Source organism: Rhinoderma darwinii, chromosome 4 (assembly GCF_050947455.1).
Source record: "Rhinoderma darwinii isolate aRhiDar2 chromosome 4, aRhiDar2.hap1, whole genome shotgun sequence".
Lineage (NCBI taxonomy): Eukaryota > Metazoa > Chordata > Amphibia > Anura > Rhinodermatidae > Rhinoderma > Rhinoderma darwinii.
Window position 1 is genome coordinate 85,565,578 of NC_134690.1, and position 20,145 is coordinate 85,585,722.

General features: G+C 42.2%; 1 protein-coding gene across 2 annotated transcripts in view; it reads left to right on the top strand.

Moving 5' to 3' along the window:
• The window catches only part of LOC142759281 (glypican-5-like), a 332,098-nt gene that overhangs the window by 117,122 nt on the left and 194,831 nt on the right, over positions 1-20,145 (top strand). For both annotated transcript variants that reach the window (XM_075861290.1, XM_075861291.1), the window contains 2 exons: positions 6,581-6,708; positions 11,973-12,098. In XM_075861290.1, the coding sequence (XP_075717405.1) occupies positions 6,581-6,708; positions 11,973-12,098 (254 nt within the window). The remainder of the gene's footprint in view (positions 1-6,580; positions 6,709-11,972; positions 12,099-20,145) is intronic.

Sequence of the window (20,145 nt, forward strand, 5' to 3'; positions counted from 1 at the left end):
TTTTTTCGTCTACATAGCTGTATGAGGACTTCTTTTTTGCGGGATTAGTTGTACTTTTTAATAGCACCATTTTTGGGTACATATAATTTTATTAATAACTTTTATTAACTTTTCTTGTGGGGATTATAAAAAAAACCTGAAATTCCGCCATTGTTCTATGCGTTTTTAAATTGACGCCGTTCACTATGCGACGTAAATAACATGTTACCTTTTATTTTATGGGTCGGTACGATTACGGCGATACCAAATATGTAGAGGTTTTTTATGTTTTACAACTTTTGCACAATAAAAACACTTTTGAACTAAAATTATTTGTTTTTGTATCGTTGCTTTCCAAGAGCCGTAATTTTTTTATTTTTCCATCAATGTAGTGATTTTTTGGGCTTGTTTTCTGCGGGACAAGACGTAGTTTTGAATGGTACTGTTTTGGGGTGCATGGGACTTATTGATTCATTTTTATTATGACTTTTTGGGGGGCAATGGAAAAAAATTGCAATTTCGCCATTGTTTTTTGCGTTTTTTTTTACGGTGTTCACCTTGCGGTTTAAATTACATATTAACTTTATTAATGGAGTCATTACGGTCGCGGCGATACCATATATGTGTACTTTTATATATTTTTTACACTTTTACTAAATAAAACCACTTTTTATGGAAAAAATGGTTTTATTTATTTTTTTACTGTAACTTTTATTATTAATCTTTCACAGTTATTATTTATTTCACTAGTCCCACTAGGGGACTTTACTGTGCGATCTTCAGATCGCTGATATAATGCTCTGGTATACTTCGTATACCAGAGCATTATTGCCTGTCAGTGTAAATCTGACAGGCAATCTGTTAAGACGTGCCTCGGGCACGTCCTAACAGGCATATGTCCAAGGCAGACCTGGGGGCTTTTATCAAGCCCCCGGCTGCCATGACACCCCATCGGAGTGTAAACAAAGTTAAATGCCGCAGTCGCTATTGACGGCGGCATTTAACGGGTTAAACGGCCGCGATCGAAGTAAACTTAGATCGCGGGCGTTGGAGCAGGAGCTCAGCTGTCATCAGACAGCTGAGCCCCGGCTCCAGCCTGCACGGGAGACCCGTGCACGACTTAGACTAGGCGAACGTGAAAAGGCGTCAGCCTAGCCTAAGGCCCCTTAGTTATCAACGTAAAAAGGCGTATTGGTGGTCACTAAGGGGTTAAGATGTTATGGTTTTGCAAGGATATTCCTTTTTCGGGTGTATTTATTATATCATACAAGCTGTGGCAGACACTCAACGTCAACCCACACTAGTTGTTTCTGTCTTTCTTTCAGTAAAAAATAGTTGGTAAAGATAAAGGTTGGTAACATTATTCTGTTTGTTTAATAAGTTAATTGGGCCCTTTTAGTTAATACAGAAGATAAATCCCTGTATGCAGTCAAATCTAAACAATAATGTTTCTATTCACTGCTGACTGCTAGCACAAATCTTGAAAATGGTAAGGAATTAAAACATATAGGCCCACATTTTTTAATAATGACACACTCAACCCGATCAAAATGGAGAGGGTAGTTGTAAAGATTTGGGCCAAATTTACTAAAAGCCCCCCTCCTCCTTTAATAAACTTGCCACATTTTGAAATTGTCAGAATATAGTTTAACGCCTGTTATGAGCAGATGTACTGTATGTTTGCACCAACATTTTTCTCACTTCGCTTGATTAATGTGTCGTGACATACTTTTCTTATTACTTTCAAATTTAATTAGGGAAAAGGAAATTCTGAAAAATCCAGATCCACATGCGCCTTTTATAACTTGGGCAATTTATACCAAAGACTAGCCTAAACATGTTAATAAATGTGGGCCATTTCATGGCCCAGAGACACAAATGCATGGTTTAGGTCTAGCCTTGCAATTGGACATTTTATTTTTTGGGGGGGAAAAATGGAAATATTATTTTAGACCAATAATCTAAAACTTCTAGCTTCAAGCATTTATAAATTCTGGGAAGTTCTGTAGTTGGCTCACAATTATTTTTGGAGAGACATAAGGGTGGGCTGCTATATGCTGATCTATTGGAAACCAAGGGGTCCATATACTGTTCTATCATTGGGGCCCTCTTGTAACACCCATGGCCCCAGACCGTCAGGTTTACTCACCTCCTGACAGCCACAGCCATGGATCAGTGAGCGCTGGCCCGCATCTCCTCAAGAGACGCCAGCGGTCACTTCCGCTTCACTCTGCTGTGTCTGCTCGTACTCGGTCTTAAAGAGCCAGCGCGCGCACCTGAATTTGATACCAAACTAGCCCATGATCCCCCTGGACTATAAGAAGGGCCCTGCCCCTTCCTGCATTGCCTGAACATTGTTGTCGTTTACCTATGTTCGTCTCTGCAAATGGTCCCTTAAGTGTTTTCCAGTTCCCAGTGTTTCCGTTCCTGCTACCTGTATCCTGTATCCCGTGCTATCTTGGTCCAAGTGCCGTTTAGAGTTGTGTTGTGTTTTGCTGTGTACTACGCCTTCCTGGTTACACCACGCCTGGTGTCTTGTCTATCTGCTACCAAGGTCCCATCCAAGCCTGTCTTCGCTACTGTCAGAAGTTACCACAGGTACAACTATCCGAACTATAGATTGTAACTTGGTATCCTGTTGGCCAGCTGCTATACCATCAAGGTGGTATGGCCCAGTGGGTCCACACACCCAACGTGACACCTCTGCCGTCTGTGTCTGCCCCTGATCAAGATTGCTGGGGTTCAGTAGCTATAGAGAGCGCAGCAGAAGCAGTCACACCCGGACCCTGGTGCCTTAGAAAGCTCAAAGGCCCCTCTGCCACATAAGAAGAAACCAGTATTATAAATGTTACATAGTAGCTGTGGGGCCCTATTGCAGATTTTACATCTGCTTCAATTTACGTCTCTGCTGGGGTGTGTTAAAAAAAATATGCTGGGTTTCCATATTGTATGGTATTCTACCTTGTTTTAGTAGCTTTTCTTCTAAAAAGTCTTGTTCCTGAGAAAACAAACAGATGTGCGTCATATTCATGTAAGCTATATAATGTAGTTAAAGATATATAGATATGTGTACACATTTTCGAAACTCCGAGTCTGTTGTTGGAATCTTCCCATTCAATTGCATGCACATCACATACCTATTGAAGTCAATGGGGAAATTCCCACAATAGATTTGTAGATCCGAAAATTCCAAATAAGAAATGAAATATCATTTGGAGGAGCACCACGGCCCTTTTATTCTAGCAAACGATAGTGGTCCTAGGGCACATACTGGCGCGGTTATCGTCTTCTGACATGTTTTCATTTCTGAGGGTGGACCACCACTTAACGCCTTACATTTTATGATGATGGTCATTATATAACTAGTGGAATCTTGCAAGCTCCTTTTAGGGAGTGTTTTGTTTCTTTATAGTTCCCATTTCAGTAAAGGATCTGATTTCGGAGGTTTTTGCAGGTGCTACGTTGATGTTACCAAAGGGACTCATGACTGGAGTTCTCATAAGATTGAAACAGAAAACCATAAGACTCAAGTGATATCTGTTATATTCATTCGGTAAACTATTTTGCTTGGTTTCATGCTGTTTTGTCAGAGATACATTTTGTTTTTGTTTTTTCCTCTTCATTTATTTTACTATTAGTTACATTATATAAATGAAATAATTTTATACCTAAGACTAATTTTGTCACCTTAGGACAACACTTTCCAATTTTCCTCTCACTCTACTGCTGTGTATATCTTCACTTAAAGCACACCTTTAGGTTTTAATGCAGTTCATCCTAATCCCCCACTCTCCAAAGTCATACTCAAACGGACCCCTGAAGTTGAAATCTAGTTGCTGTATGTAGAGCCCTTGCACTAGGAGGCTTCGGAGCCATCATTTTGTAAGGGTAGAAAGAATTCACTGGTTTATGCTTTTTCCCCTCCAGGTAGGTGCATGAACTTCTAATGTTAGTCTTCAGTGTCATGCTGCATAAAGCAGCTTAGATCTTAGCATCCATCGAATTGAACCAACGAATTGGATGATGGTGGGAGACTGGGGTTAAATTCAGTCAAGCCTAAAATTTTCAGGTTTGTTTTTCATTCTTTTTGATGGTAAATGATCTACGGATGTAGCAATCTTTAACTTGACTTTTACAATGGCTTTTGTTGTGTGATATCACGCTGCAGAAAATTATCACAGTCAAGTTAAACTTTGCTACATCTGTATTCTGCTGTATCAAAATAACGTATAGATACTCACAGTGTATATATCAAACCTGAAACTGCAGCTTGGCATCTTTTTGAGGATTGACTCCAAGAATCTGATATCTATAGGCCCGAGTTGTTCTATTGTGCATACACTTGTTAAGCAATACAAGTTGTTGAAAGGATAGTTAAAGCGTACCTAACTTTTCAGGTGACTTTTCATATTAAATTCACTGAAATGATTTATGAGTAAAACGTATAACTTTTATTTCATAACTCTCTAAAAACAGGGGTACAATCACCACTGTGAAAAGCCCCACCGTGTGTATTTAAAAAACGTATTAAACAAACACTCCCAGTCCTGATTCATTTGTGAACCCTCTATGACTGGGTGTACTTTAAAGATACCGATATGGAATCAGCGTTTAAACATTGGTGTAACAGTGGATAAGACCCTAAAGCACACTGGAGCCTGCAGTTACCGCTCCTAAATCTCCTAATGCTAAGGTACACATAAATACCACTGTCCCCTACGCAAAAATTCCTCACTTAACCTGACCCTACGCGTTTCTATACTTATCATCAGGGGTCTGTAGCTTGGTCACTCTGGCCAGGATGCCAGCGATATTTCTTCAACAGCAGATATTCTGCTGTACACCACGGAAGCGTGCACGCATAGATGTCATAATAAGCTGTCATATGTGTGTAAATGAAGAATAACACTATTTCTGGCCATTATTTGACTTGTAATCTACATTTCTTAGCAATTTTCCCCTCTGCAGGTCCTATGTCAAATTCTCCGTTTACTCTGAGCTAGTGGGTGGAGCCTAATTGCGGTCATCTCTATTCACTGCGCACAACATAAAATACGAGAATCCTGCCCTGCAATCTCTCTCTATCTCACATATATATATATATATATATATATTTATTTATTTATTTATTTATTTATTATACAGTGCCTACCAAAAGTTCCGGAACACCCTCATAACTTTTGAACGGCTCGAGGTAGAGGGTTGAAATATGGTGGGATTTAATGGGGTCATAAAATCTACCAGTTAACGCTAAAATAAAATACCCCCACCCCCTTTAGGGTGGTGGGGTGGGCGGGGGCAGCAAAATCCTAAATAGCACAGGGGATCAAGTGGGGGCTCATTTGAAAGCTCTTCCCAATACAAAAACGATGCTGCAAACGATTTAGAGATTTTTTTCGCTGAGATATTTAACATTAAAGTTATCATCGTCATTATCGGCTACCGCCGGTGTTATCATTACCCAAATTGTACCGCGCGGGTTACAATCTACGATTGTAACATGATTTCACGTGTACACATTTTGGCAGTCGCTTGTTGTGCTCCAGTCAAGACAGATGTATAAGGATTATCATGTACAGTGAGCAGGACATCTAAAGCTTTTTCATCATTACCAGCATGTTTGGGTCTTCCGGATCTTGGCGCGTCTTTAATTGAACCGGTTATTTGGAAACGATGAACAGTTCTTTTAACAGTTGACAATGAAATTGGATCACGGATAGGATAAGTGGCATTGAATAAAGCCGCTAATTCTCGATAGGATCTTATTTCTTCTTCGCCATACCCTCTCATCATCAATAAAGTAATCCTTTCCGTTTCGGTCAAATGCATTTTGTGATATGACAATAGAAATGTGCAAAAATGAAAATTACTCTCCGAATTAGCGCTCTCTGAAATTCACAAGCGACTATCGAAATGTGTACACATGAAATCATGTTACAATTGTAGACAAGGTCCATTTTGTATCGCCGAGGCCGATTGTAATAATACCTAAAATAAAGTCACCTTGATGTGACATTTCCAAGCTCACGCACACGCGCCCACACGCATTTAGGATTTTACCCACGGGGTACATTTTGGGTAATGCTAAGACCGGCGGTAGCCGATAATGAAGATGATAACTTTAAAGTTAAATATCTCAGCGAAAAAAAATTCTATCTCAAAATCTATTGAGCCCCCACTCGGCCCCCGTGCCATTTAAGATCTTGCTGCCCCCGTCCACCCCACCGCCCCCAAGGGGGTGGGGTGTTTTTTTTTTGGCGTTAACTGGTTGAAAGTTAGATAGAACCCATTTAGATATTCTAAACATACTGTACATCTCCCCCTAAAACATAGATGCTCCATACAATAAATCAGAAACAACTAGGTGATGTGAAGTTAGAACTGAGCAAAAGGCACCAGAATTCTCAGCGGAGCTTTGGATGTGAATGGAGCATAAGACATAATGTAACTCAAGATCAATAAAATATATGTAAAGCAAAGTATGTGAAAATGTACTCAGCATTAAATGAAGATGATGTTTAGTTGTGAACGGTAAATTGATTTTTTCTGATGTGGTTGCCTTCTCATACAGTATTTCATGATATCATGTGTTCCCATGCAGGTAGAAAAGGTGTGTGGTGAACTACAAGAAAGTCCTCACAAGCAACTGTCTGAGCAGAAGACCATGAAAGACGAGGAGGTGGAACCAACTCCAGCTGCAAAACTCCAATCTCTAGGACTACGCACAAGGTATCCCAGAAGTCGTCGTAAAATTAGGGCCACGTTTCTCACGTCATACCTGAAGACCATTCTTGTTCATTGCATACCCATGTTATGTCACTGAGGCATCTCTGTCCTCGAGCACCTTCAGGAATGATTCTCCTGATCTTTTGATTCTGATCTCTGAACCTTTTCTTTTTTTTTCCAACTTCAAACGCTTTTGCCACGGCATGTAGGATGAGCTAAAATACACTTTTACATTTGATGAACTTTTTCCTTTGTTTCTCCTCTTCCCTTCATCCTCCTCCTCTCGGGTGGAGCTCTTTATTCCACCTTGAACTCTCCAGCTCTCTGAAAGCTTCGAAGAATGACAGGCCACACAGTTTGAAAAGAATCTCTCTATAAGATGTTCTCCATGGGTTGGGTGCTTGCTTTTGGTCTTTCCACCTTCCCGTTGGCCCTGTCGGTTGCTCCTCTTGGAATGTTTTTGCTCCTCAGCCTCCTGCTGGACAATAACATTATGTTTGGCTGCTGCTAGTCCCAGTGTAGGGCTTGGCTGATCCAGCTGTGCCGTATTAATATGTAAAATTCATTCATCTCTGGTAGACAGGTACATATTTTCCTCTAGAGCAGACTGAGAATTAGTTTTAGGCAACAGTATGGATAGTTTCACATTACAGTAAAGTAAGTGTATACTGCAGATCTTACAGTGGTCACTTTGTATGAGTGCGTCTGTCTGTGTGCCAACATAAAAATAATTTTGACATTTATATAGCATGCATCAGCAGTCTGTTCTTCTTAGTGAAGGAAGCAATGTTTTATGAACACATTGCTGGTCCCACCCGGTTATCTTATACGGGCCATGGTTCATGCAGCTGTAGGCTACCAGGGCTTGCTGGAAGCTGTGGTTTTACAGTTGGGGAGTTGTAGGTTGTAGACTACTGCTCTATAGGTACTTTACAAAACAAGAGTAAAATAAGTGTCCCAGGGCAACGTCTGAATGTCTGAATGAAGTGTGCGCGTTCTCTCTGTGTTTGCATGGGTTTCTTCTGCTTACTCATGTGCCATCTTCACAGGAGAAACCCTGAGGCAGAAGTGCTGGTGGCACGTCATCAATGTGTACCACCAGTGCCTTTTTAGAATAGTGCATGACAACCCCGGTCTCCAGAGGAGCATTTAGTTCCAGATCAGTCATCTACTAGTTTTGGCACCTGCTGATAGGCAACTTTGCAAACTTATTATGGTGCTGGATCAGACATTGGGGGAAAATGGCCATTAGGCTGGGATCACATACCCAGTTTTGATGCCGCTTTTGGCAGTTTTTTTGAGCCAAAGTGAGAAGTGGATCTAAGGGCTTATTCACACGAACGTTGTATACGTCCATGTGACGGCTGTTAAAACAATGGCCGTCACACGGAGTTTGCACTTGTTCGTGTGAATAAGCACTAAAAGGAAGGAAAAGACTGATGCACCTCCTTTAATTTGTGTCGACTCCTGTGTTTAGATAAAAAGAAAAAAACTAAGCCAAACACTACACCAAAAACGACATCAAAATTGCTGTGATCCTGGCCTTAAGCTGGAATTACACATGCAGATTTTAGCAAAGATAGATGTCTATCCAATATGAAGAAAGTTTATTGGTCCCTCCTTTATACTTGTTCTTTCTTTTGGATATACTCTTAACTTTGTCCCAAAAATTGCTTCAAGCATGTGTGATTCCAGCTTAAGGCCAGGATCACACACACAGTTATGATGCCGTTTTGGTGCCGTTTTTTGGCTCAGGATTTTGAGTGGACACAAAATGTAGAGAACATTTTTTTAAAAACGGCTGCTGAAGAATTCCACTGAGGACTGTCTGCAGCAGAATTCAACAGCAATTCCGCCACGTCTGAACGTGGCCTAAAGCTTCGAAAGAAGACAGCTTAGGGAGGATCTAATTACACTGTACAAATATAAAATTAGACAGTACAGCGATCTAGATCTAATGATCTTTTTACACCTAGGCCTGTAACAAGGACAAGGGGGCATCCTCCACATCTAGAGGAAAAAGGTTTCACCATCATAACAGACGGGATTCTTTACTGCAAGAGCCCCCCTGTAGATAGCTCCACACACAGCCCCCCTGTAGATAGCTCCACATACAGCCCCCCTGTAGATAGCTCCACACACAGCCCCCCTGTAGATAGCTCCACACACAGCCCCCCTGTAGATAGCTCCACACACAGCCCCCCTGTAGATAGCTCCACACACAGCCCCCCTGTACATAGCTCCACACATAGCCCCCCTGTAGATTGCTCCACACACAGCCCCCCTGTAGATATCTACAGGGGGTCTGTGTGTGGAGCTATGTACAGGGGGGCTGTATGTGGAGCTATGTACAGGGGGGCTGTATCTGGCGTTATGTACAGGGGGCTGTGTGTGGAGCTATGTACAGGGGACTGTGTGTGGAGCTATCTACAGGGGGATGTGTCTGGCACTATCTACAGGGGGTCTGTGTGTGGAGCTATCCTCAGAGGGGCTGTATCTGGCGCTATGTACAGGGGGGCTCTGTGTGGCGCTATCTACAGGGGGGCTGTGTCTGGCGCTATGTACAGGGGGGCTGTGTGTGGAGCAATCTACAGGGGGGCTCTGGTGGATGATTTTTCCATTGACAGGTAGCAGAGTTACACAACTGGAAAAAAAAAATCCCCATCATGTAACTCTGCTACCTTCAATTGAAAAGTCATCAACCACAGGGTCTCCCTCTTGACTTTCATTGTTCTCAGCCTTTTGGTTTGTCCTGCAGCTGCTGCCACCGTGATGAGCAAATGTTATACCCAAGTTAGGAAAAGTAACATAAATACGATATAACCGGATCCATAATATCTGTGATATCCAGACAGTCTAGAGATCCGCAGTGAGATTGTGCGCTTGATATTTGCAGAAGGATCTGGCCGTGATTTGATGTGTTTATGCGGGATATTAGGCGTGGCTTAAAAATGCCCCTCTTTTCCGAATTCTAAAGTTGGGAGGTATGTCAACCTCATGTTTTTTTTTTTGCCTTCTTCTGGATCAACACGGTATGATTATAGGTTGGACTTGATGGACCTTTGTTTTTTTTCAACCTTATCAACTATGTAACTATGTAAGGTGGTTATGCTTAAGTGCTGCACTTAATGTGGAGCTTTTCTTTAATCCATATCTAGTGAATTTGGGCTGGTTTGTTTTTAGTCACAACCAGTATGCAGAATTAGTGGCTAAGACTTTAGGATCTCTGCATAGATGGCTACTAACAAGTAAATGTGGAGAGAGTGAATTACACGCATGCGATGTACTATCAGATGTCAATACCATTGCATGTATGTTTAAACGTCACTATTTATATAGCCCTACATTTATATTTGCCATTATCCGACCACCTCAGGCTACAGACATTCTGCAATGTATGATGGAATTCATTTTTATTAAGAATGTAATAAGTAAAGTAGTGTTTAGGATTTAATATCTAATGACATAAATATATAAGCTGTATCACACATCAATAGCTTCTAAGCAGTTACTTATCAGATGGAGCATAATCAGTGCAGTGCTTGGAAGCTTTTGTCAAGTACTGCCCTCTGCTGTAAGTATTAGGGAATGTTATACTTTGGATTTGTTTGGCTACTGTGTCATTGTGATTTTTCTGCTGCCATCTCCTAAACTGATAGACCTGTAACCTTATACTTTACATTTCAGGACTGTGGATCCTCTATGGTCTACTGCCATATACTAATAGGATGCATTTTACTGATGCACTGATATCATAGCAGTATATGAAGATGTTTACAACAGTCACACATTCTTTATATTAGGCATATATCTCTTTTGTAGATAGGAATAAAAAGTTTAAAATGAGTAGTTACTCTGAGACTCTCTGTGGCGCTGCTCCTCAGGGAAAAATGCAAAGTCTCTTTTGTCTCCATGTGTAAAATGTAGTGCACAAGATTACGTGTTTTGAGCCCGAACCGGGCTCTTCATCAAATACAAACACTTTTGTAGATAGGACACTTAAAGGGTAACTAAACTTTCAAAAGACTTTTGACATGTCATAGTGACATGTCAGAAGTTTTGATTGGTGGGGGTCCGAGCACTGATACCCCCACCGATCGCTAAAACGAAGTGGCAGAAGCGCTCGGGTGAGTACTGTGCTGCGTTGTTTCTCATCTGCTTTCCTCGGGAGGCCGAGAGAGTGGTGTAGGTGCTCATGGACTTTCTATTGAGCCTGTACAACGCTCCGAGAAAAGTCAATCAGAAACAAAGCGACACAGCACTCACCCAAGTTCTTCTGCTGCTTCATATTAGCGATCGGTGGGGGTCTCAGCGCTCGGACCCACACTGATCAAAACTTCTGACATGTCACTATAACATTTCAGAAGTTTGTTGAACGTTTAGTTACACTTTAAACATTAATGCACACACGTGTAATACAGCCTCATACGACCTCCGAGTCTTATGGAGCCGTAATATGGTACTCATAGAAGTTTAAGGCCTCATGCACACGACCGTAGTAGCCATGTGCACGCCCGTGATTTCCGGGTCGGCCAGCCACGGAGTGACAGCCGCGAGCTGCCTGCAAATCGCGGGCTGTGCACATGGCCGCGGACATTATTTTCAATGAACTCGGACCACAGAACACGGCCGTAATAAGACTTGCCCGTTCTCTCTGTGGTCCTTGCTCCGGGCCATGCACGGACCGTGAAAACCACGGTCATGTGCATGGCCCCATAAGAATGAATGGGGCCGCAATTCTCGAGTGGATTTTCGGGGGAATTGCGGCCGCAAAAGCACGTTCGTGTGCATGGGGCCTAAGGGACCATACTGCACTTCTGTATGTCTCTGATTTCATGCAGAAGCATATGGAAGATTGTTCTTTGTTCGATTCCATTCTCCATCTGATGCGGTCTTTCTTCTGTGGATGAATGTCTCCATAATATGTTACTATACGGCTGCACACAGAATGCCTATGATTCCTTAGTGTTTTCTTAATTTTTCTGCCTACCGTGCTCACTTTTTCTGCTTTTCACATTTATTTATTTGCTCAGGTTCAGTTTTATTGCAGCAGCAAAACCAGGACAGACCACTCCAAAAACAATACATGAATAAACTAGACAAAGTATAAAAAAATTACGCACTGCTGAGTAGACAAATGTGGTTGGCACATTACAGCTTTGCCTGTGTATCTGTTTTTTCTCCTGTAAAAGACGGAAATGATAAGCGGTCCTCTGATCTTAGGTTCGTAGCTGTGGAACTGATTGATCCCTCTCTCTTTGTTTCAGTGACTTCATCGACCACATGAAGCCATTAAGTTTATTTTTCACCGCATTGGCAGAACGGTTGTGTGACAGGGAAATAGCAGTAAGAGATGGTTCAACATGCTGGAATGGAGAAAATGTTGCGGAAAGGTAAGATCAACCCATCCTAGGAACAGCTTTTGTGAGACTGTGGAAACAGTCTGCATTAGAGAAAAAACTCTGTCAGGGATAGATGTTCCCTTTCTGATCCCCCACCCAAGTAACAGTGATATTCATCCAGATATCCTCGCTCCAGCCTTCTTGTTTTTGGCGGGAATGGAAGTGCTACCATTGTGTATCCTGCCGGCACTTATATTGAATGTAAGTGATACATCGAGATTTCTACAAGAACTGATCCTTAAAAGGCTTGTGCTTGAAGCGAAGATGGAGTTTGGTTCTAACCAGGTATTGCATAATATAAGAAAATGTAGGAGGATTCCTCCAGCTCACCGATATGTATGTCCAGATTTGGATTGGGCACGGATCCAAGTGGCGGCACACGGTGCAAATACTGCATTGCATAATATGCTTATATTACTCAAATCTCTCAAGTCAGGCCCTCTGTTCCCTCAATTGACGGAAATATAGACTCCCTACTGATGTTGTCAAGGAGAGCAGCTGCAAAGAATTTGATTTACCCGCACCTGATCTCCCCTGTTACCTCAACTAATCGAATTAGCTGTTCAGCTAATAGAATTATATTAAAGGGGTTTTCCACGTTCTGACAATTGATGACCTATCCACCGGATAGGTCATCAGTATATGATAAATGCGTGTACGACACTTGGACCCCGCATCGATCCGCCACTCCAGCTGCCTCCAGGCACCGGACGATATTGCTGGAAGCAGAAGGCTCCGCTAAAACAATAGTACTGCAGCTCGGCTCCTGTTTAAGTGAATAGGAGCAAAGCTGCAGTTCTGCTGCACGGCCGCTATGCAGTGGTCGGAGCCATCTGCTTCCGGCTCCAACTACTGCATACCGTTCCACACATCCGGTGCACGGAGACAGCTCGGGTGTCGACACGCACTGATCACATACTATTGACCTATCTGGTGGATAGATCATCAGTTGTCAGAAAGTGGAAAACCACTTTAAGGAATTAGTGATTATGTAATTCCTTAAAGGGAGATCTCTACTTTGGACAATCACTACCTGTTAGATGGGTCCCTTTATAATAAACTGATCACCATGTGTCCACCTGATAGGACGCTTAGTGATCCCCTGTAATCTGTAGGGAAACCTAGCAGTAACTTCAATATTCCTTCAGTGCCACCACAGTCAATAGTAAGTATTACACATAGGGGCGGATTAAGGGTACCATGGGCCCCACACAGTACACAAAGTGTGCCCCCCAACTTTGAAGACGCTGTACCGTATATTTCCAAATTTCAGTTTAGGCGGCCACAGCCCCTTAAAGTCCAAGCCATTCTTTTGGGGGTTTTCACTCGCCACCTTTCTAAAGCCATAACTTTTTTATTTTTAGGTCAATGGAGCGGTATGTGAAGGATTATTTTTTGTGGGAGGAGATGTAGTTTTTATTGGCACCATTTAAAGTACCATAAAATGGGTGAAGTAAAAACCTCCATGTTTTTTGGGTTTAGTTTTTACTGTATGTATATATTGACTTTATCTTAAGGTAAAAGTAGATTTAACATCTAATTTTACCTTAAGATAAGGTAAATATATACCGCCCAAGAACCAAGCTCAGTACATAAACACACAGCCACAGAACCAAGCTCAGTACATATATACAGTGCCAGAACCAAGCTCAGTACATAAATACAACACCAGAACCAAGCTCAGTACATAAATAAAGCCCCAGAACCAAGCGCAGTACATGTACACAGTGCCAGAACCAAGTTCAGTACATAAATACAGCACCAGAACCAAGCTCAGTACATAGATAACAGCCCCAGAACCAAGCTCAGTACATATATACAGCCCCAGAACCAAGCTCAGTACATAAATAACAGCCCCAGAACCAAGCTCAGTACATGAATACAGCTCCAGAACAAAGCTCAGTACATATATACAATGCCAGAACCAAGCTCAGTACATAAATACAGCACCATAACCAAGCTCTCTACATAACAAGGCCAGCACAACACCAGCACAAATACAGCTCAGTACAGAGATCATTTGCAAATTCAGTTTCACCCCTGCCATATAAGTTTGTACGACATAAAACTATAGCTCCCAGTATAGTCTAAACAATGGTATGGATATGCTGGGAGTTGCTGTTTCACAAAAAAGAATGCTACCATCCGTCAATTTGCTGCAGATCATACAGTGACTACAGTATTGATCAGTCACAGGGAGAATAAACATTAACATTGAGTGACTCACTGGTAAAGTCTTTTTTGTTCTTTTTTTCTTTGCTTCTCCATCTGGTCCAGACCTCTATGATGACTTCTCCCGACCACGGCCCATTTCTGCAGAGTTTGCCACTCAGATGTCTTCGGCTCCTCACTTTCTAACATTTCCGCACCTATAAACGAAGATAAAATTCTCATGGTACCACACACTAAGCCCTTAAATATAATAGTATCACACACTGCGCCCCTAAATACAATAGCACTATACACTGTGCACCTGAATATAATTGCACCATACTCTGTCCCCATGAATTAAATTGTGTCAAACACTGTAAAGCAAAACACCACACACACTCACAATGCCCCCTGTAGATAGTGCCAGTCACAATGCCCCCTGTAGATAGCACCAGTCACAATGCCCCCTGTAGATAATGCCCACTGTAGATAGAGCTAGTCACAATGCCCCTTGTAGATAGCGCCAGTCACAATGCCCCCTTTAGATAGCGCCAGTCACAATGCCCCCTGTACATATTGCCCAGTGTAGATTGCACCCCCTGTAGATATTGCCCCTTTAGATAGTGCCCCCTGTAGATATTGCCCCCAATGATGCCCACAGAACAAAAAAACAAACATTCTCACCTGTTCCCGTTCCCACGCCATGCCCCAGCGACGCAGGACTGGTCAGACACCAAGCGGTGTCATCCAGCGTAACGCCGCAATCGGCGTGATGAAGTCATTGTGTCTAATGCATCATCAGTAAAGCGCTGAATGAGAAGAAGGTAACGGATAGTTCCCTATCTCACCAGCGCTAAAGTAAGCAATTGTATCCGTGTCCCAAGTACGCGGATACAATTGGGAGAGAGGTCCCGCTTCACCCCGGTTCTCTGAACAGGCTGTAATTTTAACAGCCGGTACGGGATAACCGGGGCGAACTGGGACCCCTTTCCGCCTTAGCCCTGGGCACTTGGCCAGATTGCCCTCATTATAATCCGCCCCTGATCACACAGTGCCCATTCATCGATATCAACGGGTAGTCTGAGTAGTTAGGACAGGAAAGGTCCACCAGAGCAAGAGTTGCTCTTTGTAACTGCTCTCCACTCTGGCAAAGAGCTGAGGATCCTGAACAGAGGACCCCCCTCTATAAAATAGGTTTACTAAACTTTACAACTTTAATATACAAAAGAAACATTCAACACATATAATAAAATCCTGAAACTGTGTATTAGATCTATTGTTGCAGGCAGCAGTTTCCTGCTGGCTGTGAGATAAGGGGTTTTCAAATGCAGGGACAGATTTCTCCAGGTAAAAATCACCTAAACTTGATAGACATAGTTCCATATCATGAAAAATATCTTGATGTTAAAGGGTCACCCAAACACATCTAGTTCTACAGCATGATCAGTATTAAGGGAGGCATTATAATCAGTTTGGCCCCTTAAGATAGTATCAGGTCTTAGAATGTGCTTTACCTAAATCAGCCCGATGGTTACATATACACAGCGTGCATTGGATGATGAAGCCTAGCTATTGTCTGACATTGGCGATATTGACACTTCAATATGCATAGATAATAGAAAACATAAACAAAACTTTAACAAACAGCCTTTCCCCATCAACAAAAAATTATACAAGAGAGCTTGGTGAGTACCTGTCAAGGGAGAAGTCGACTGCGCTATTGGCTGTGTCAAGAACAATGGAACCCTGTCACAACGTTGATAAACAGAAACCTTTAGCAACGTTTCCATCACCATGGAGGTCAATGGTGAGGGAAACGGAAGTTGAGGTTTCAGTTTGCCATTCCGTTGAGGGGTTCCCCCGACAAAAACCTCAGACTGAACCACTCAACAGAAGGACAACGCTGATGTGAACACAGCCTAAGACATATGGTAGTCTTAGATACAGGGCCCAAGTGCATGTGTGATACTGTTTGTTGGACCCTGTATCTAAGCCTAACACATGGTAGGCTTAAAAGGGGTTGTCCAGTCCCTAAACATTGATGGTCTATCCTCAGCAGGGCCGGCCTTAGGTTGGATGGCACACTATACGGGACCCTCTATTGCTGAACTCCACAAATAAAGAAGTAACCACAATTATACTGTAAAAAAATATATATTTAGACAGGCAAACACACACACACACACACACACACACACACACACACACAAGGCATGTATATACACACACACACACACACACACACACACACACACATGAGGCATGTATACATATACACACACACACACACACACACACACACACAGGAGGCATGTACACACACACACACACACACACACACACACACACACAGGAGGCATGTATACATATACACAGACACACACACACACATGAGGCATGTATACATATATATATATATATACACACACACACACACACACACACACACACACAGGAGGCATGTATACATATATATGTATATATATATGTAGACACACGAGGCATGTATACATATACACACACACGAGGCATGTATACACATATATATATACACACACGAGGCTTGTATACACATATATCTACACACACACGAAGCATGTATACAGATATATATATATATATATACACACACACACACACACACACACGAGGCATGTATACACACACATATACACTACCGTTCAAAAGTTTGGGGTCACCCAGACAATTTTGTGTTTTCTATGAAAACTCACACTTATATTTATCAAATGAGTTGCAAAATGACTAGAAAATATAGTCAAGACATTGACAAGGTTAGAAATAATGATTTTTATTTGAAATAATAATTTTCTCCTTCAAACTTTGCTTTCGTCAAAGAATGCTCCATTTGCAGCAATTACAGCATTGCAGACCTTTGGCATTCTAGCTGTTCATTTGCTGAGGTAATCGGGAGAAATTTCACCCCATGCTTCCAGAAGGCCCTCCCACAAGTTGGATTGGCTTGATGGGCACTTCTTGCGTACCATATGGTCAAGCTGCTCCCACAACAGCTCTATGGGGTTGAGATCTGGTGACTGCGCTGGCCACTCCATTACAGATAGAATACCAGCTGCCTGCTTCGTCCCTAAATAGTTCTTGCATAATTTGGAGGTGTGCTTTGGGTCATTGTCCTGTTGTAGGATGAAATTGGCTCCAATCGAGTGCTGTCCACAGGGTATGGCATGGCGTTGCAAAATGGAGTGATAGCCTTCCTTATTCAAAATCCCTTTTACCTTGTACAAATCTCCCACTTTACCAGCACCAAAGCAACCCCAGACCATCACATTACCTGCACCATGCTTGACAGATGGTGTCAGGCACTCTTCCAGCATCTTTTCAGTTGTTCTGCATTTCACAAATGTTCTTCTGTGCGAACACCTCAAACTTCGATTCGTCTGTCCATAACACTTTTTTCCAATCTTCCTCTCTCCAATGTCTGTGTGCTTTTGCCCATATTAATCTTTTCCTTTTATTAGCCAGTCTCAGATATGGCTTTTTCTTTGCCACTCTGCCCTGAAGGCCAGCATCCCGGAGTCGCCTCTTCACTGTAGACGTTGACACTGGCGTTTTGCGGGTACTATTCAATGAAGCTGCTAGTTGAGGACCTGTGAGGCGTCTATTTCTCAAACTAGAGATTCTAATGTACTTGTTTTGTTGCTCAGTTGTGCAGCGGGGCCTCCCACTTGTCTTTCTACTCTGGTTAGAGCCTGTTTGTGCTGTCCTCTGAAGGGAGCAGTACACACCGTTGTAGGAAATCTTCAGTTTCTTGGCAATTTCTCGCATGGAATAGCCTTCATTTCTAAGAACAAGAATAGACTGTCGAGTTTCACATGAAAGCTCTCTTTTTCTAGCCATTTTGAGAGTTTAGTCAAACCCACAAATGTAATGCTCCAGATTCTCAACTAGCTCAAAGGAAGGTTAGTTTTATAGCTCCTCTAAACAGCAAAACTGTTTACAGCGGTGCTAACATAATTGCACAAGGGTTTTCAAGTGTTTTCTAATCATCCATTAGCCTTCTAACACAGTTAGTAAACACAATGTACCATTAGAACACTGGAGTGATGGTTGCTGGAAATGGGCCTCTATACACCTACAGTGAAGGAAATAAGTATTTGATCCCTTGCTGATTTTGTAAGTTTGCCCATTGTCAAAGACATGAACAGTCTAGAATTTTTAGGCTAGGTTAATTTTACCAGTGAGAGATAGATTATATTTTTTAAAAAAACAGAAAATCACATAGTCAAAATTATATATATTTATTTGCATTGTGCACAGAGAAATAAGTATTTTATCCCCTACCAACCATTAAGAGTTCAGCCTCCTCCAGACCAGTTACACGCTCCAAATCAACTTGGTGCCTGCATTAAAGACAGCCGTCTTAAATGGTCACCTGTATAAAGATTCCTGTCCACAGACTCAATTAATCAGTCTGACTCTAACCTCTACAACATGGGCAAGACCAAAGAGCTTTCGAAGGATGTCAGGGACAAGATCATAGACCTGCACAAGGCTGGAATGGGCTACAAAACCATAAGTAAGAAGCTGGGTGAGAAGGAGACAACTGTTGGTGCAATAGTAAGAAAATGGAAGACATACAAAATGACTGTCAATCGACATCGATCTGGGGCTCCATGCAAAATCTCACCTCGTGGGGTATCCTTGATCCTGAGGAAGGTGAGAGCTCGGCCGAAAACTACACGGAGGGAATTTGTTAATGATCCCAAGGCAGCTGGGACCACAGTCACCAAGAAAACCATTGGTAACACATTACGCCGTAATGGATTAATATCCTGCAGTGCCCGCAAGGTCCCCCTGCTCAAGAAGGCACATGTACAGGCCCGTCTGAAGTGTGCAAATGAACATCTGGATGATTCTGAGAGTGATTGGGAGAAGGTGCTGTGGTCAGATGAGACTAAAATTGAGCTCTTTGGCATTAACTCAACTCGCCGTGTTTGGAGGAAGAGAAATGCTGCCTATGACCCAAAGAACACCGTCCCCACTGTCAAGCATGGAGGTGGAAACATTATGTTTTGGGGGTGTTTCTCTGCTAAGGGCACAGGACTACTTCACCGCATCAATGGGAGAATGGATGGAGCCATGTACCGTCAAATCCTGAGTGACAACCTCTTTCCCTCCACCAGGACATTAAAAATGGCTCGTGGCTGGGTCTTCCAGCACGACAATGACCAGAAACATACAGCCAAGGCAACAAAGGAGTGGTTCAAAAAGAAGCACATTAAGGTCATGGAGTGGCCTAGCCAGTCTCCAGACCTTAATCCCATCGAAAACTTATGGAGGGAGCTGAAGATCCGAGTTGCCAAGCGACAGCCTCGAAATCTTAATGATTTACAGATGATCTGAAAAGAGGAGTGGGCCAAAATTCCATCTAACATGTGTGCAAGGTGTTAGTGGTATATTTGAAGCCTTCCACCGCAGGACTTGATATTTTGTATACTCTACAATAATTAATAATTGAATCACTGGAATAGGACTAGAGTTTCGTTTAAAATGTAACTTTTACTTGTAACATATTTAAAAAGTGTGTAAAACAAATGACACACCAGGACAAGACTGTTTACAAAAAAATCTTCCTTATAGTACAGGAGATATAGTGCTCAATGCAAAAAAAAGTCAATTCAATATTGGTGATATCATCATTTCTTTGCAGAGTTAAAGAAAAATGCTCCAAATTGTTGCAAAAACATGTGAGTGATCTATTTCCCAGGAGGATATATATAAAACTCTGTGGGGTAATGACCCCTCCTACCCGTTCCGTAGTGTGTTAAAGTCCTGTTCCGTTCTTATGGCTGGGGACTGGGAAGCCTCACTTGTTTCTTTTATATGATTTTAGGCAATCAATCATTATTTT